Below are 18,564 nucleotides of genomic sequence, written 5' to 3'. Positions count from 1 at the left end.
TGAATGGGAGCAGATGGGTTCCTCCTGAGATAGACCGCAGAAGCAAGGACAAAGGTAGCAGACCTTCAATCAGCAAACATTTCAGTTGATGTCTAAGGTGTTGGGTCCTACAGATCTGCTGAAAGACCCACTCTGCACCAGAGGAAAAGGCCGCTGCTGGTGGGGTGGACTCCGCCGTGTGCAGACTTCAAAGATCGGCAGGTTTTGACAAGGGCTGAAGTTGTGGTGAATGAGGTTTGGAGGAAGGCCAAGCACCCCCCCCCCCACACACACACGCCCCGCCTCTTCTGCTGCTGGGGACTGAAGGGCCCTTGTCTTCTTTGCTCCCAGTTCCTTGCAGAGCAAAAAAGCCCGTCGAATTCAGGCGAGGACCCCCAAGGAGAAGTTGAGTCTCCTCACCAGGGGATGGGTCACCCCAAGTCACCAGGGGAGTGTGACTTGGAGGCATCTGCCCCCACAGTTGCCTGGGCCAGTGCTGAATCCCGCCTTGCTCCTGTTTCCCGAGAACCGGCAGGGGTAAGTCTGAACTTACCGCATTCTTCTGGTGAGGCGTTGGAGTCTTTTCTTCTCTCCCCCCACCCCTTCTAATCTGTTCTTTTCCCCAAGCCATAAGGCTGAGAGGCTCAAGAGTAATGGCTAATGGGCAGTCCTGTTCAGAGGGGGCCTGTTCAGCAAGGAAACTCTGGGACCCTGCTGTGAAAGCAGCAGGCCCGCTGTCCTCCCGGAAAAAGGACAAGCATGGACTTACGTTTGGCATAGTTCCCCTCCTTGGTTTGTTTAAGTCTGAAGAGGAGAAGGCAGTGTATTGTAAAAGGCTTTCACCGCCAGAATCAACTGGCTCTTGTGGGTTTTCCAGGCCATGTGATCATGGTCTCGCAGTTTTGACTCCCAATATTTCACCCACTTCCGCAGGTGAAATGTTAGAATCATAGAGTTGGAAGAGACCCCAAGGGCCGTCCGTGTCCAATCCCCTACCATGCAGGAACACACAATCGAAGCACTCCTGTCAGATGGCCATCTAGCCTCTCTTTAAAAACCTCTAAAGAAGGAGACTCCATCACACTCCAAGGTAGTGCATTCCACTGTCGAACAGCCCTGACAGTCAGGAAGTTTTTCCTGATGTTTAGGTGGAATCTCTTCTCTTTCACCTTGAACTCATTACTCCTGGTCCTAGTCTCTGGAGCAGCAGAAAACAAGCTTGGTCCCTTACCAACATCCCTTCAGATTTCTAAACATGGCTATCATGTCACCTCTTTACCTTCTTTTCATCAAACTAAACATCCCCAGCTCCCTAAGTCTCTCCTTGTAGGGCATGGATTCCAGACCTTTTACCATTTTGGTTGCCCTCCTCTGGACCCGTTCCAGCTTGTCAATATCCTTCTTGAATTGCAGTGCCCACAACTGCACACAGTATTCCAGGTGAGGTCTAACCAATGCAGAATAGAGATGTATGATTACATCCCTCGATCTTGACACTATACTCCTATTGATACAGTTCAAAATCGCATTGGCTTTCTTGGCTGCTGCATCACACTGCTGACTCATGTTCAGTTTGTGCTCTACTAAGACTCCCAGATCCCCTTCACATGCAGTTTTGTCAAGCCAAGTGTCACCCATCCTGTATCTACGTATTTCATTTTTTCTGCCTAAGTGTACATTTATCTCTGTTGAAATTCATTTTGTTTGTTTTGGCCCAGCTCTGTAATCTGTCCAGGTAATTTTGAATTCTGAGTCTGCCCCCTGGGCTACGCCTCCTATTTTGGTGTTATCTGCAATTTTGATTAGCATGCCCTCCATTCCATCATCCAAGACCTTGATAAAAAAATATTGAGTAGCAGTGAGCCCAGGACAGAACGCTGTGGCACCCCACTAGTCACTTCTCTCCAGGATGAAGATGAGCCATTAATGAGCACCCGTTGAGTTTGGTCAGCCAACCAATTACAAATCCATCTAATAGTAGCATTGTCTAGTCTACATTTCACTAGCTTACTGTCAGGATGCCTAGTGGGTGCTGGGGCTTCTTGGCACTTTGGGCTTTTGGGGGATGGGAATTATATTCTGTCTACTGTTTCCAGTTGCTCTCACTTCCAGGTGCTGGCCCAGGTCGGCTCCAGCAATCTCTTGCTCTTATCAAACTTCCTACATATTTCGTTGTCTGTTCACATTGGGGCGGGGGGTCCTCTCATGATATTACTGCTGTTTGCACGCGGAAAAGTCAAGTCTGGCTTTTCCAAGCTGTCCTCTGGATGAATAAACCTCTGTTCTCTACAAGGTGTTGTTTCAATCATCGAGGATCTGACATTAAGCCAGAATTGCCATCGTGTCTAACTTCATGCTCAAATCTGGCGCTGAAGTTTCACGTGTTAAAAATTTAGTTGCTTTTCTTCAAGGACTGTCTGGGCTCCCTTTTGATCCTCACGCTATGGAGGCTGCGGCTGGCGAGGAGGGGGAGTCCGAGGCCACTTTGGACTCTATCAAGGCTGCTTCGGCGGGGTCAACTACCCTTCAGATGGATAAGTCAGGACTTGCCGCCTGCGACCCCTACCTTGGGCCGGTCGGGACTGGACGAGCTACTTCTTCCCCTTTGCAGCTTGCTGAAGGTCCTTCTGCAGGAGCTACTCACTTCCCATCTGCTCCACTTGAACCAGGAGTTACAGTTCGTCAGAAAGAAACTTCTACAGTGCCAACTGATTCTTTGCTGGATTTGGACGAAGGCCAAGGGTGGGTTACGGCTCCCCTTACGAGCTGGTCTGTGGTACCCAATAAACCAGCGAATCCTGCTAAGTCTAATGAAGCAGAGATGTGGCGTATGTTCCATGTCCAAGAAGCCGGTTGGGAGGAAGAGCGGATGGAGTACCAACGTGCTTTGAACTAGATGCATTGGGACATGGAGACGATGCGTATGACTGTTGGTCAGACCCGCTCTGAACTACAGAGAGTTCAGGAGGAGGCCCGGCTGGCTCAGATGCAACAGGTTCCACCTGGGCAGCCCCCGATCCCAGCCGATGGGGCACCAGGTGGAGGTAGAGTGCCAGTGGGGGTACCAAGGCAAGCATCAGATGGTCAGCAAGGAGCTGGAGCAGGTCAACCAGCTCCACTGTTCATGCCTGCTCCACCTGTGCAGCCGGTGCCAGCACCACCTCTGATTCCTCCACCTCCGCCACCCCTGTACCTGCTTCAGCCTCCCTTTGGGTACCTGATGGTGCCCCTGTTTGGATACCCGCCTCCTATAGCCCCTCGTGCAAGATTGAATGTGCGCTACAATGGTTCCCAAAAACGGCTCCCGGCCTTTTTGGTGCAAGTCAGTGCTCTCCTGCAGCAATACGACCGGCAGTATGATACCGAGCGGGTTTATTAAGTGGGATCTGTGTTGGATGAGGCCGCAGTGGAATGGTATGTGAGCCTGTTCCAGCGAGGGGCTGGTGAATTACGGGATTTTCAAGAATTCATGATGGTTCGCCGACGCTTCGAAAGCCCTTTTGTGGGGGAGGAGGCGAAAGAGCTTATGATGATGTGTCAGGGGAATACTCCTTTCGTAGAGTTTGTGGAAAACTTCCGCACAGTGGAACAGACCAGGTGATCGGGAGCAACAGCCAGGTGATCGGGAGCAACAGCCGCAGAAGGCCATTGCGTTCACATCCTGCATGTGAGCTCCCCAAGGCACCTGGTGGGCCACTGCGAGAAGCAGAGAGCTGGACTAGATGGACTTTGGTCTGATCCAGCTGGCTTGTTCTTATGTTCTTCTTATGTTCATAGTGGCCAACAAAATCCCTGATTGGGATGATCCTGTCAAGATCTATGCCTTCAAACAGGCTCTGCACCCTGAATTATTTGCAATGGGACAGTCCGGATACTTTAATGGAGTGGATCGCGCTGGCTGGCATGTCAGATGCACGTATGCATGAAGCCAAAGCCCATGCTGGTAAACCAACGGGGCCTCCCTGGGTCGGCGCCCCAAAGAAACCCGCTCCTCGCCGGAAACTGTGAGATGGAGAATGCGTGCCGTTGGCGTCTAGGATTGTGCCTGTATTGCGGAGGAACCAGCCACCTTGCTGCTGCTTGCCCAGCAAAGCAGCCAGCGAAGCCACCTGTCTCCGGTAAGAGCAACGCGTCGGCCAAGGACCCAATCCGAAGAAAGGGGCAGCGCGCCTTGCTCTACCTACAGAGCTGGATTATAATTTGTCTGATGAGGATTACAAAAGTTATGCAAAAGCCACCCAATGGTCGACCAAAGATATCTTGGAAAGGGTGAGTGAACCCATCATCCTCCCCTTACTCATCTCCAAAGGTCCGAAGGGGCCAAAAGTAAAAGTTCACACTCTGGTAGACTCTGGCTGCTCCCAATGCACCCCAGCGTAGTGGAGAGCTTGGAATTACAATCCATCCCTTTGCAGAAGACTCTGTCCTTTAATCAAATGGACGGCAGCCCAATGCGCGGGCCCCCAGTGCATTTGCGCAGTGAGCAAGTCCTGGTTCAAATTGCACAGCATTGGGAATGACGCAGTTTTGTCATAGCTAATATTTCTGATTACCCTGTCATTCTTGGCATGTCTTGGCTCATAGACCACGATCCGCACATTCAGCGGGTGGACCATATTGTAACTTTCACAAAACACCCCTGTGGTGACCATGTGTCATTGCACCCTCCAGATTATTCCGGTCCGCTTAGTTATGGAAATTGAGCCACCCTGAATCAGCATAGCATCCTTCCTCTCTACCAGGATTTGTGACAGGTGTTTGAGGAAATGGAATATTACTGCTGTTTGCGCGTGGAAAAGTGTCAGAATCCCAAAAACTGAAACAAACTCATGTAAAAGAACAGCAGTTTATTGAGTATTGAGATCTTCTCTGGTCAATGCCAGAACTAAGGTTTACCCGCGCAAACCCCAATAGTTAAAGCAGAGTGCACCACCACCACCACCACCCATCGTGGGAATGTGCGCCAAAAGGACTGTAAATGAGATAACAGTGAAGACAGCCAGGCACTGACCTTGGGCAGCACCTTGCGATACCGGCTTCATGCAGAAGACAGAGGAAAGTGGGGTTGAAGTACCGTCGCCCGTTTAAGCTGCACCAAGCGCAGAAAGCAGCAAAAGCAAAATCCCCTTAATAACAGGCCTCCTGACAAAAAGTCAATTCTGGCTTTTCCAAGCTGAATAAACCTCTGTTCTCTACAAGGTGTTGTTTCAATCATTGAGGATCTGACACTTACTTGCAATATTATGGGGCACCTTGTCAAAAGCTTTACTAAAATCAAGGTATGCTATGTCCACAGCATTCCCTTCGTCTACCAAGCTTGTCACTCTATCAAAAAAAAAAAGAGATAAGATTAGTCTGACATGTAAGACCGAATTGTTCCACCGGGCGTTTGGAGGGGCCGGCCGCTGATGCCCCCTCCCCTTTCCCCCTCCTTTTATTTACATTCTGGGTTCTCCGCTTCTCTGTTTTATTTTCCAGGGTGGATCTATGAAGTTCTGTTTTATGATTGGATGCCAATATAATATTATTGATTGTTGTTTTTTAAGTAGGGGTTTTAATTTGTAACCATTGTTTTTATTTGTTATTTGTTTCAGCATGCAGAGCCCAGCGCCGGTAGGGGCGGTATATAAAACCAATTATAAATAAATAAATAAATGACTTGTTATTCAGAAACCCATGCTGACTTTTTGTGATCACAGTATTCCCTTCTAAGTGCTGGCAGACCGTCTGTCTAATGATCTGCTCCAGAATCTTCCCTGATATCGATGTCAGGCTGACTGGGTGGTAATTATTAGCGTCCTCCTTCCCCCCCCCCCCTTTTAAAGGTGGGGACCACATTAGCCTTCCTCTAGTTTGCTGGGACTTCTCCTGTTCTCCAGGAGTTCTCAAAGATTACAGCAGGTGGTTCTGAGATGACTTCTGCCAGTTCTTTTAATACCCTGGGATGTAGCTCATCAGGCCCTGGAGATGTGAATTTGTTTGAAGTAGCCAGGTGTTCCTGCACCACCTCTTTATTCTGTGCTGAATTTCTCTTACTGTGCCTTCTAAGAACATAAGAAGTTCTATTTCATTTCCTCCTGAATGAGGACCGTTTTTTTGGGAAAAGATTGAGGCAAAGAAGGTGTTGAGTAGATTTGCCTTTTCTCCATCCCCTGTTAGTATTTTGCCATCTCCTCCGTGCAGTGACTCTATCCTATCATCGTTTTGCTGCAGACATAGCCAAAAAAGCCTTTTTTGTTGTTTTTAACCTCTCTGGCAAGCCTCAGCTCATTGTGAGCTTTAGCTTTTCTGACTTTCTCCCTACACATCCTGGTTATTTGATTGAATTCCTCTTTGGTGATTTCCCCCCTTTTCCATTTCTTGTCCATGTCCTCTTTAAAATGTAGCTCAGTTAGAAGAGTTCTTTAGACAGCAATATCTGGTTTTCCTGAGACACCTCCCGTACACCTTTCATCATTGGAACTGTTTGAAATTGTGCCTTCGAGATCTCACTTTTGAGAAACTCCCAGCCATCATGCACTCACTTTTCTTTTAGTATTTTTTACCACGGGATCGCACCCGGTAGATTCCTAAGCTTACTGAAATCTGCTTTCTTAAAATCGTAGCAACCCCTTTCCACTGTATGACAAACTCCAGGAGAACATGATCACTCCCTAAGGATCCTACCACTTTCACTCCACTAATCAGGTCATCATTGTTGGTCAGAAGCAATAGCCGTTCCCCTTGTTGCTTCTTCCACCTTCTGGACTATGAAATTGTCTGCAAGGCAAGTGAGAAATGTGTTGGACCCGATTGTCATGGAAAAGTTTGACTCCCAACAAATATCAGGATAGTTGAAATCTCCCATTACTACTACTGCTTTCCTTTCTGAAAGTTTGGTCATCTCTTCAGACTGGCATGGGGATCTATAATAGGTAAGCTAAACTGAGAAGAGCTAGTTCAAGCTCATTCAACAAACAACTCGGTTGAGATCGGAACTCAGATCTCCCCAGTCTTAGCCTGATGCCCTAGCCATTGGACCACACCAATTCCACTAAATGCACATTTGTGTGTGTACATTAGAGAGATGTTATCACCGCTGCTCTGCCAAAGATGATTAGGGGTCACTTCTTGTCACCTGAGCTTTCCGGCGCCTACTCAAAGGAGACCTTGTGAAGAGGAGAGGGAAAGGATGTACGGCGAGCAGGATAGAAACGAGGTAGGTGAAATCTTTGGTAGTTCAGGGACAGCACTTGAGGCTGGCTGGGGAGATTAAAGGAGCTGAGCAGCCTCAGATCTCAGCAGGTGACTCACGTAAGACCTCTGGGGGACTTAAAGGCACCCCGTGAGGAGTGGTGTGTAGTGTCCCATTGTGTTGGCATAACGGGAGCCGACCTGCTCCGCCTGCGAGTGGAATGGATGTGGTGGTCAGTTAATGTTCAAACCAAAGAGAATGTTGTTCTACCGTCTGGTGTTCCTAAAGTTTTTCTTGGGGAAATTGCAACAGGGTGGCCAAAGAGATGGAGTTGTGTAGAAATGTGTTAAAGAAAGTGTTGGGAGGTTGTCCGGTCCAATCATGGCCAAGTTTTTTTCACCATGAACGAGGTACTTTTTACTTTCGTTGACAAGTGTACACATTGATTGAAGGGTTGTGAAATAAAATAACTTTAAAAAAGTAAAGTATTCTTAGAACTCTTTGTAAAATTGGTAGTGGTGGACAGTGTGGTGCCTTGATGCTTCTGGGCGCTTCCTCTCTGGAGAAGCCTGCCAGCCTCTTGCTGTGGCGTAGGACCGGCCCAGGTGATGGTGACCTTCCTAGCATCGCTTTCTTGGCTTTGTGGAACGTTTGAACAGTGTGCTTGCCTCCCCTTTAACACTCTCGCTGCTGCTGCTGCTGCTGCTGCTGCTGCTCCTGGTCACTTTAGTGGCCTTCCCTGAGATGGGGAAGAGAATTCCTCCAGATGCCTTCTTGGTTCTTGCTTGAACACCTTTGATGTGCCTCCATGAACCAATAGCACACCTCTTTGAGAGCACCAGTGGTGTAGGAGGTTAAGAGCTCGTGTATCTAATCTGGAGGAACCGGGTTTGATTCCCAGCTCTGCCGCCTGAGCTGTGGAGGCTTATCTGGGGAATTCAGATTAGCCTGTGCACTCCCACACATGCCAGCTGGGTGACCTTGGGCTAGTCACAGCTTCTCAGAGCTCTCTCAGCCCCACCTACCTCACAGGGTGTTTGTTGTGGGGGGGGAAGGAGATTGTAAGCCCCTTTGAGTGTCCTGCAGGAGAGAAAGGGGGGATATAAATCCAAAGCTCTTCTTCTTCTTCTTCTTTGGGCAGAAGGTTTTTACCAAAGGCTCTTCTTACATGTACAGGATAAGGCTGCCCTTTGGGACACAGCTGCCCTCTTTAGCCAGGGCTTCATGGGAGCGGGGCTCAGATGAGCTTCTCATCCTGCATCCAGGTTGGTCTAGGTTAGCCCGCTCTCTTCAGATCTCAAAAGCCAAACAGGGTCCACCCAGGTTAGTGCTTGGTTGGGAGACCAGCCAGCCAGGGCCCGACCCATAACAACATAAGAACAAGCCTGCTGGATCAGACCAGAGTCCATCTAGTCCAGCACTCTGCTACTCGCAGTGGCCCACCAGGTGCCTTTGGGAGCTCACTGGGACATCTCCTGCCTTGAAACCCCCCTCCCTGGGGGGCTCGATACATCCGCTGCGATTTGGTGACCCGTTCCACGGTCACCTTCTTCTCCCTCAGAATATTTCCAGCCAAGCGATCAGTGACTGTGCAGGATCAGGTCCCAAGTGATGTTGAGCCTCAGAACCAAACGTGTCGTTGGTCTCTAAGATTCTCGTGGACTCCCAACTGGCAGCGCCGGACAGACTCACAGCCTGAGAGAACCGAACGTTTGGCCTCACTATGACAAAAAGCAACTCCTGTGGTCCTGATCCAAGGCTAAGATATTTTGCCACCCAATCAGAGTCGTAAAACGCTCCTTGGAAGGAAGCCTCTTGCTGCCCGGCACGATCCTTTCTGAAGAAGGGTGGCCTTGATTGATCCATTGGATGTAGGCTGTGTGGAGTGGCTGGAGAAGGTGTGGCTAGGAGCAGCAGTGGCGTAGGAGGTTAAGAGCTCATATATCTAATCGGGAGGAACCGGGTTTGATTCCCAGCTCGGCCACCTGAGCTGTGGAGACTTATCTGGGGAATTCAGATTAGCCTGTGCACTCCCACACATGCCAGCTGGGTGACCTTGGGCTAGTCATAGTTCTTCGGAGCTCTCTCAGCCCCACCCACCTCACAGGGTGTTTGTTATGAGGGGGGAAGGGCAAGGAGATTGTCAGCCCCTTTGAGTCTCCTGCAGGAGAGAAAGGGGGGGTATAAATCCAAACTCTTCTTCTTCTCTTCTTTCTTCTTCTCACAAAGTAGTCTGCAAAGCAGTCCAAGCAGATTCATTGACTGATTTAGGTAGATACCTGTTGCCTGTTTTAAATACCACCTGACTGTTGTAGCTATTTTGGGCACAAAGCCAGTCTCAGAGGGAGGGGAGCCTGCCTGCTCCCGTCTCTTTTCCTGGTCACTTGAGGTGAGTTTGACTTGCAACAGATGACCAGGCTGGGGATTGTGAAACCTGTCTCAGGTTTTGGTGTAACCTCTGGCCCCCAGGGGCAAGAGAAGGGCAGCAGTGGCGTAGTGGTTAAGAACAGGTGCATTCTAATCTGGAGGAACCGGGTTTGATTCCCAGCTCTGCCGCTTGAGCTGTGGAGGCTTATCTGGGGAATTCAGATTAGCCGGTGCACTCCCACACATGGGAGAATTTGGACTCTCTAGTTTAAACACCTTTGAAAGTGATGCTGGAATCCACCCCCAAACAGCATCACTTTCAAAGGTGTTTAAACTAGAGAGTCCAAATTCTCCATTTAAATCCACCTTAAAGGGAGAATCTGGGGTCCCCAGTTAAACAACATTGAAAGTGGTGCTGTTTTGGGGTGGATTATCCACCACCCTGAAACAGCATCATTTTCAGTGTGGCATAGTGGTTAAGAGCAGGTGCATTCTAATCTGGAGGAACCGGGTTTGATTCCCAGCTCTGCCGCTTGAGCTGTGGAGGCTTATCTGGGGAGTTCATATTAGCCTGTGCACTCCCACACACGCCAGCTGGGTGACCTTGGGCTAGTCACAGCTTCTCGGAGCTCTCTCAGCCCCACCCACCTCACAGGGTGTTTGTTGTGAGGGGGGAAGGGAAAGGAGATTGTAAGCCCCTTTGAGTCTCCTACAGGAGAGAAAGGGGGGGAATAATTCTAAACTCCTCCTCCTCCTTCTTCTTCTTCTTTCCTGGTGAAGCAGGAATGTGGTGTGGTCTGTGTGCGCGCGTGTGTGTGAGTGTGTGCGCTTGCACGCACCATTAAAACAAGCCTAGGAGACACACAGCATAAAACAGACCTCAGGCTGCATACAGGCCATTTTAAAAAGTCAGGAAAGAGACTGTGAGTTGTGTGGTTTGGGTGGTGACATAGGCTGGGAGCTAAGGGAGGGCGCATTGGTGGGGCTTTACGTTGGGCCTGAGAGATGGACACTTGTTTTTTGTAGCATAATCTTGCATCCTGCCTTGATGTATGTTTACTAGGGTAGTGGAAAAGAAAGACCCCCCCCCAAAAAAATGTGCCCCTCCCAGGATGGGGCGCAGAAGAGCACAGTCCCTTCTCCTAGCCCAGGGGTAGGGAACCTGCGGCTCGAGAGCCGCATGCGGCTCTTCTGCCCTTGCACTGTGGCTCCACGAGCCGAGCCGCCGGCCCCATCCTTGCCACCCTGCAGGCAGCAGGGCGGGCGCACCAACTGCCCACAGTCGGCTGGGCCGCGCCGCGGGCTCCCCCTCTCGCCTGCCCCGTTAGAGTGGGGCGGGTGCTTTCCCGGCGGCCGGCGAGGCCAAGCCGCCGGCTTCATCCTTGCCCACCCTGCAGGCAGCAGGGCGGGCGCATCCATGCGCTTCTCAGAATGAGCAGAGTAAAAGGTAAAAAAAACCGCTGTATATATAGTGTTATCTTTATTTTAAATGTCAAAAATTATTTGCGGCTCCAAGTGTTTTCTTTTCTTGTGGAAAACGGGTCCAAATGGCTCTTTGAGTGTTAAAGGTTCCCTACCCCTGTCCTAGTGGGAAAATGATCCAGATCTGTAAATCTGATTTCAAAAGTTTGCTGTTGCGGCTTCACTCCATCTGTTGGTCGTTTCTGGAACTCCCCAGTTAGTCCTGTGGGGAGAGAAAGAAGCCCGTTCGTGTTGTCTGGAGGCTGCTTTTCTCTCGAGCAGCAGCCAGGTAAGTCCCCGCTGTGTTTGAGTGGCAGAAAGCTGCTTTCTGGGCTCCCGTCCCCCAGTGTCTCGGGAACAACACATGAAGGAGCCTTGGCTTAGCGGTCAGGCACCTAAATTGTCCTCGGATAAGCCCTGGGGGGAATTCCAGGCTCCTCCACCTAGCACAGGGGTAGGGAACCTGCGGCTCGAGAGCCGCATGCGGCTCTTCTGCCCATGCACTGCGGCTCCACGAGCAGAGCTGTCGGCCCCATCCTTGCCCGCCCTGCAGGCAGCAGGGCGGGCAGGCCTCTTTACCGCGGTCGGCTGGAGCCCGCGCTTCTGCGAGCTTCCCCGCTCGCCCGCCCACGTTGGAGCCCGGGGTGGAGTGCACTTTCCCGGTGGCCGCTGCGAGGGGCCGGAGCCACCAGCTTCATGCCTTGCCCGCCCTTAGCAGGTGGCTTGAGGGTGAGGCGCCTCCAATGGCGCGCGGCTGGCTGGGCCGTGCTGCGAGCCTTCCCCTCTGCGCCCGCCCTGTTGGCGAGAGTACAGTAAATGACACCCTGTGGCCAGCCGAGGCCGAGGCAGCTGGCCCCCATCCTTAGGGCATCCATTGCACTCTCTCAGGAAACCCAGCCGGAGTAAAAGGTAGAAAAAACCCAATACAATATATATATATATAGTGTTTCATCTTCATTTTTTAAATGTCAAAAATTATTTGCTGCTCCAAAGTGTTTTTTTTTCTGCTTTTCCCTCGTGGAAAAGCGGGTCCAAATGAGCTCTTTGAGAGTGTTAAAGGTTCCCCTACAACCACTGTCCCCTAGTGGGAGAAATGGAATCCCAGATCTGTAAATCTGATTTCAAAAGTTTTGCTACATTCGCGGCTTCCTCCATCTGTTGAAGTGCGTTTCTACTGGAACTCCCACAGGTTTAGTCCTGTGGGGAGAAAGAAGCCCGATTCGTGTTGTCTGGAGGCTGCTTTTCTCTCGAGGCAGCCGGCCAGGTAAAGTCCCCGCTGTGTTTGAGAATTGGCAGAAAGCTTCGCTTTCTGGAGCTCCGTCCCCAGTGTCACGGGGAACAACACATGTGCCAGAAGGCAGCGCTTGGCCAGCGGTCAGGCACCTAAATTGTCCTCGAGGATAAAGCCCTGGGAATTTCCAGGAAACTCCCTTTCCACCTAGCACAGGGGTAGTGCAGGAACCTGCTTGACTCGAGAGCGCTATCGCGGCTTCTTCTGCCCATGCACTGCTTGGCTCCACGAGGCAGAGCTGGCGGCCGATTCCATCGCCTTGCCAGCCCTGCGATAAGGCGCTGGCAGAGGCCGAGCACACCAACTGCTACAGCGGTCGGCTGGAGCCCGCGCTCGCGGGCTTCCCACTCTGCCGCCATACCGTTGGAGGCCGGGGGTGGAGTGCTTTCCGGTGGCCTCGCGAGGGCCGAGGCCACCCAACTTCATCCTTGCCGCCCGCCCTGCAGGAGGCAGCCAGGCGGGCGCACCAATGGCCAGCGGCTGGCTGGGCGGCGCTGCTGAGCTTCCCCTCTACGCCGCGCTTCCCTGTTCGAGCGGGGCGGGCGCTTTCCCTGTGGCCAGCGAGGCCCGGAGGCGGCTGGCCCAGCATCCTTCTCTTGGGCGCATCGTGGCGCACTGCACTTCTCCAGAACTGAAGCGGAGTAAAGGTAGAAAAACCCCAATATATGCTTATATATGTATGAAGTGTTATCTTCATTTTAAATGTCAAAAATTATTTGCTGCTCCAAGTGTTTTCTTTTCCTGCGGAAAACGGGTCCAAATGGCTCTTTGAGTGTTAAAGGTTCCCTACCCCTGTCCTAGTGGGAAAATGATCCAGATCTGTAAATCTGATTTCAAAAGTTTGCTGTTGCGGCTTCACTCCATCTGTTGGTCGTTTCTGGAACTCCCCAGTTAGTCCTGTGGGGAGAGAAAGAAGCCCGTTCGTGTTGTCTGGAGGCTGCTTTTCTCTCGAGCAGCGGCCAGGTAAGTCCCCGCTGCGTTTGAGTGGCAGAAAGCTTCCTTCTGGGCTCCCGCCCCCCAGTGTCTCGGGAACAATACGTGAAGGAGCCTTGGCTTAGCGGTCAGGCACCTAAATTGTCCTCGGATAAGCCCTGGGGGGAATTCCAGGCTCCTCCACCTAGCACAGGGGTAGGGAACCTGCGGCTCGAGAGCCGCATGCGGCTCTTCTGCCCATGCACTGCGGCTCCACGAGCAGAGCTGTCGGCCCCATCCTTGCCCGCCCTGCAGGCAGCAGGGCGGGCACACCAACTGCCCGCGGTCGGCTGGGCCACGCTGCGGGCTTCCCCTCTCGCCCGCCCCGTTGGAGCGGGGTGGGTGCTTTCCCGGTGGCCTGCGAGGCCGAGCCACCAGCTTCATCCTTGCCCTTGCCACTGCGAGTGGCAGCAGGCGGGCGCACCTCCTTGGCGGCTGGCTGAGCTGCGCTCGCGGAGGACTTCCCCTCTACTGCCAGCCCTGTTCGAGCGGGGCCGGAGTAATGTGGCCAGCGAGGCCGAGCCGCTGGCCCCATCCTTGCGGACGCATCCATGCACTTCTCAGAACGAGCGGAGTAAAAGGTAGAAAAACCCCCAATATATATATATGTATAGTGTTATCTTCATTTTAAATGTCAAAAATTATTTGCGGCTCCAAGTGTTTTCTTTTCCTGTGGAAAACGGGTCCAAATGGCTCTTTGAGTGTTAAAGGTTCCCTACCCCTGACCTAGCAGGAAGGCAGTGCCAAGAGAAGGCCGGGAGCCACTGTCTGTCCGTGGGGCAGGGCAGAGCCTGGAAGACTCAGGGCCTCAGCGGGAAAGTGGCAGCTTGTCATCTTCTCTCTTGGCACCTGCCCATTCCTGTGGGGCTCGAATTCTCCATGTCGTGTATCCACTGTACGAAAAGGGAAGCTACAGCTGTTCTTCTCCGTTGTGTCAGGAAGCTGTTACATCCACAGGTGTCCTCCTCGCACCATGTGAGACACTGCAACGGCACATCCAGAACACGAGCACTGCCTTCTGGTGCAGCACCACCTAGTCATTGTTGTTGTTGTTGTTGTTGTTGTTACAGAGGTCAGCAGATGGGTCAAGTCCGGAAGATGGAGAAGGTGAGTATCTAAGACTTCTGCTGCTATGAGTGCCCTGGGTCAGTTATTCCGGCTGCTGGCCCCGTGAATGGTGCGCTTAGGGGCCAATGACAAACGTCTGTCCGCAGCTCAAATTCAGCGCTGCGGGTTGGAGGAGAAGGTCCGTGGCTCGGAGGCTTGCAAAAGGGCCCTGCTCCCTGTCATGGGGCAGAGTCAGGGGTTCATCGTTTCCCTTTTGCAGGAGCAGAGTTTTTACTAAGCCAGACCTGGGCATTATACGGCCCGCGGGCCACATCCGGACCGCCGGATGTCCCTGACTGGCCCCCCTGCCGTGCTGGGGAGCGAGGCGCCAGCTGACAGCCCGCGAAGCGGTTTGCCTTGGCTGCGGCTTCTCGCCGAAGGCTTTCGCCTGCGCCCCCCCCCCCCTGGGGGGCGAAGTGCTGACAGCCGAAGCCCGGTTGCAGCTGCGGCTTCTCGCGGGCACTAAAAGCGCCCAGCCCCGGCCCGACCTCCACACAATATTTTTCTGTTTTCTTATCGCGGCCCTGTCTGGAAAAAATGGTGATTGCCCACCCCTGTACTAAGCTGATGGTTGTTCAGGACTCACCAGCAAGGCCTTTGCTCGATAGGCTTTCTTCTTCTTTTCAGAAAAAGAGGAGGAGCAGGAAAAATAGTAACTGGTGAAGCCAGAGAAGGTAGATGTGAAATTGCAGAGAGCGCCTGCGGGTCTTTCCAAAAGAGGGCTGACCTGGAAGGGATTTCAGCCACGAGGCCTCTGCTGGGAAGGCGCTGGGGGGCCTCAGAGCAAAGGGGTGGGAGAGGAGGAGGGGCTGACAGCTGCTCTTCCCCCCCTCCCCCCCGCTAAAAAGAATGTCCAGCAGCTGCCAGCCCACAGACCCCCAAAGGGATGCGCCGGGTAGATTTCCTCCCGTGCAGCCGCCTCTTTGTGGTCATTGGAAAGCTCACCTTGAATGGCAGGTGCTGAGCAGGTGGCAGCGCGGAAGGGGTGGGGCGGGGCCAGAACCAAGAGGTGTAGACTTCCTGCGTGTTCTGCGTTGCGGTGAGTTTTAACTGGGGAGGGCTCGGGGAGCCTTTCCAGCGGAGAGGAGAGGCCTAACTGAATACCCAGGCAGCCCCATGGTGATTAATGTGTCTTGCACCCCCCAGTTTGTCTCCAAAAGCTGGTGGCTCCTCCTCACGTGCAAGGTCACATGGTCCCGCTGAGGCAGGGTGGCGCTTCTGCAGATGCTGTCTGTCTGGGTCTAACCAGGAGCCCAGCTTCCCTTTTGGGGACAAGAAGAAACGGCCAGAGTCTGCATTCTCATCCTTCTTTCTCCTTGCAGAGTCAGACCGAGAGGATGGGAGTTACTGCCCCCCCATAAAGCGTGAAAGGACATCCTCGCTCACCCACTTTCCTCCTTCGCAGTCGGGTAAGGGCCTCGGCGCTCTTCCACTTCTATCTTGTCCTGCCCCTTTGGTTTTCTCTTGCCCTGGCTGCCGTTCCGTGCGGTCACTCCCTGATGAGCTCCTCCGCATTTTTACGATAAGTTTTTAAAAGTTCTTTTACCTCACTCACTTTTTATCTACTAGCACTTCCTTTAATCTAAATTGTTTCCTCTTGCCCATCCGGAGTGCCAGGGATATTTTCTCAGGGGACCCAGGGAGGTGGGTGAGGGGTGAGAGTAGGGAGATCTCGGTTCAGCTGCCCTCTAGGCTGTGAAGCCTGACTCGCCAGGCCTGCTGCCCATGCTCAGCCTCGTGCACTTAATGGGTCGTGGGGATCAAAGAGAGGGCTGGAGAACCGTGTCTTCCGCCTTGGGGATGACCACATTAGAGGCCGAAGAGCCTTTCTGTTTTAGAGCCTGCATGTGGGGTGACTCCCGGGAGAAACCAGCAGAGAAAGGGTGGGGGGATCTGGGCAAGGAATGGCCTGTTCTCGGGAGGAAGGGGTTCCTGGCCCACGAGATTAACACTCACGTGCAGTGGTGCTTTCCTTTTTTTCTCTTGCTTTGACCACAGTGACGAAGAACAATGTCTTTATGCCGTCAAGCTTCTGTGAACCCTCAGCTGGAAACTCTGACTCAGAACCAGGTGGGCATCCTGACCCTGCTCCCCATGATGAGAACGGGCAGGCCCCAACAGGCAAAGGAATCTCCTCCAACTCCCTCCCCTGGATGGTTTCCTGCATTGCACAATCATAAATTGGCATTCTGGATAAAGGGGGGGGGGGGGAGAGAGAAGAGATTTTTTTTACGATTGGAGCAGTGTAGGGAATGTGGCTTTCCTTGTGGAGCTGTTAATTGCCTTTGAAATGTCAAAACGGTGCCTCTGGGCAGAAGTTATTTACTCCCCGGCCCTCAACCGTTCCCTCTCGGCCCTTAACATTTATCTTAGAAATAGATTCATGCAAAGCATAATGATTCCATTTTGGTAGTGTCATCTGGGTATGCCAGGGAGAACAGATGTATATTCAGTTGCGAGTCTGGAAATGTATATTGAACAAATTTCATTCATTCATTCATTCATTCATTCATTCATTCATTCATTTATTTATTTGACTTGATATTCCGCCCCATCCCCAGAGGGCTCTAGGCGGTGAACAACACAAACAGTGTCCATAAAATCATTAAAACGTAATTAGCGTAAATATCAATTAAAAACAGTGAATACTTCCTAACCTAGGCATCCCACAAAAGTCAGTGCTTACCATAACTAAATCTCCCCCAGAAAAAGAGGAGAGAGAAGATGATAAAACCCGATGATATAAGGGCTCACATGGAACAAGACCCATATGGAACAGTGGGTGGGGGGGGGGGGTTCCACACTCAGCGGCTAGTCTCTCCAAAGGCCCGTGGAACAACTCAGTCTTACAGGCCCTGCGGAAATCACCCAAATCCCGCAGGGCCCAGACAGCTGGAGGAAGAGTGTTCCACCAGGCCGGTGCCAGAGCCGTAAAGGCCCTGGCCCGAGTGGAGGCCAGCCGCATCATTGAGGGGCCGGGGACCACCATATGAAGCCCGGCTGGCTTTATGAAGAGCTGGCAGGAATGATCAGGCTGTGTTTGTCCGTTGTTTCTTAAAAACTGAATGTATTTGCAACATTTTTAGGGGAGGAATGATGCTTTGCTTAATATTGCAGGAAAACAGCTGAGCTTGCTCAGTATTAAATGGTAGGCAACTTTGGGAAAAGCTTTAACTTCTTTCCATCCTTTATTTGTACCCATTGAGTAATATCCCCCCCCCCAAAAAAAATCTATCCATTTTTGCATTATTCTAAATGTGGTTTTTCTCAGATAAATCTGGAGAGCCCCATTGCCATCAGGCAGTTAGTGGCAGTTGAATAAACTGATGATGTTCTCCACTTAGAGGACTATTCGCAGAACCACATAACACAGACCTGGGCATTATACGGCCCGCGGGCCACATCCGGCCCACCGGATGACCCTGACTGGCCCCCCTGCCGTGCTGGGGAGCGAGGCGCCTTTGAATGCCCCGCAGAAGCCGGTTGCCTTGGCTGCCGGCTTCTGCGGGGCTTTCCAAAGCGCCTCGCCCCCCCTGCCTTGCTGGGGAGCGAGGCGCCTTTGAACGCCCCGCAGAAGCCGGTTGCCTTGGCTGCCGGCTTCTGCGGGGCTTTCCAAAGCGCCTCGCCCCCCTGCCTTTTGGCCCGGCCCTCCACAATATTTTCTGTTTCTTATGCGGCCCCATGGAAAAAATAATTGCCCACCCCTGACATAACACATACCCTGGATGAAGTACAACATCTTCTCTGGTCTCTGTTAGGACCAGGGCAAAAGTGATCTGTTTAAATGCACGGAAGCAGCCAAGCATAGGTGTGCCTTGTTAACTGAAAAGAAAAATTCCCCCACCCCCCACCCCCCTCCAAGAGATCTCTGAGAAATAGTCAGTACGGTGTATGGAGAGAGCAAGCAGGCTGGTGCTGGGGCCTTTGAATAGCCGCTCAAAGAGCAGACGCAGTGGGGGTGGGCTGGGTGGGTCCGTCCGTCCTTCTGTCCCTCTGCGCCATCTGACATTTTGCTGTGAATTCCAGAAGAGAAGAGCACAGGATTCCGGCTAAAGCCGCCCACCTTGATCCACGGCCAGGCGCCCAGTGCCGGTAAGCAGCAGCAGCTCTTCCTGAAGCGGAGGGGAAGCGAGTGCAGCTCCCTCTCCCGGAGCTCCTTGGCTGAGGGGGGCAGCCGCCACAGAACGGGAAGAGCCCTTGAAGATTTGGGGGA

The 18,564-nt window shown here is 52.2% G+C and overlaps 1 protein-coding gene across 1 annotated transcript in view; it reads left to right on the top strand.

Moving 5' to 3' along the window:
* Positions 1 to 334: 334 nt before the first annotated feature.
* RANBP3 (RAN binding protein 3) overlaps positions 335 to 18,564 on the top strand; it is a 31,167-nt gene continuing 12,937 nt past the window's right edge. Inside the window, exons 1-5 of the mRNA XM_048497384.1 lie at positions 335 to 516; positions 14,315 to 14,351; positions 15,674 to 15,760; positions 16,350 to 16,421; positions 18,378 to 18,443. Coding sequence (XP_048353341.1) covers positions 406 to 516; positions 14,315 to 14,351; positions 15,674 to 15,760; positions 16,350 to 16,421; positions 18,378 to 18,443 — 373 coding nt within the window. The 5' untranslated portion in view covers positions 335 to 405. The remainder of the gene's footprint in view (positions 517 to 14,314; positions 14,352 to 15,673; positions 15,761 to 16,349; positions 16,422 to 18,377; positions 18,444 to 18,564) is intronic.

The sequence above is a fragment of the Sphaerodactylus townsendi genome, linkage group LG05 (assembly GCF_021028975.2).
Source record: "Sphaerodactylus townsendi isolate TG3544 linkage group LG05, MPM_Stown_v2.3, whole genome shotgun sequence".
Classification (NCBI taxonomy): Eukaryota; Metazoa; Chordata; class Lepidosauria; order Squamata; family Sphaerodactylidae; genus Sphaerodactylus; species Sphaerodactylus townsendi.
Note: the sequence above shows the minus strand (reverse complement) of the source record. Positions and strands in the feature narration are given on the sequence as shown.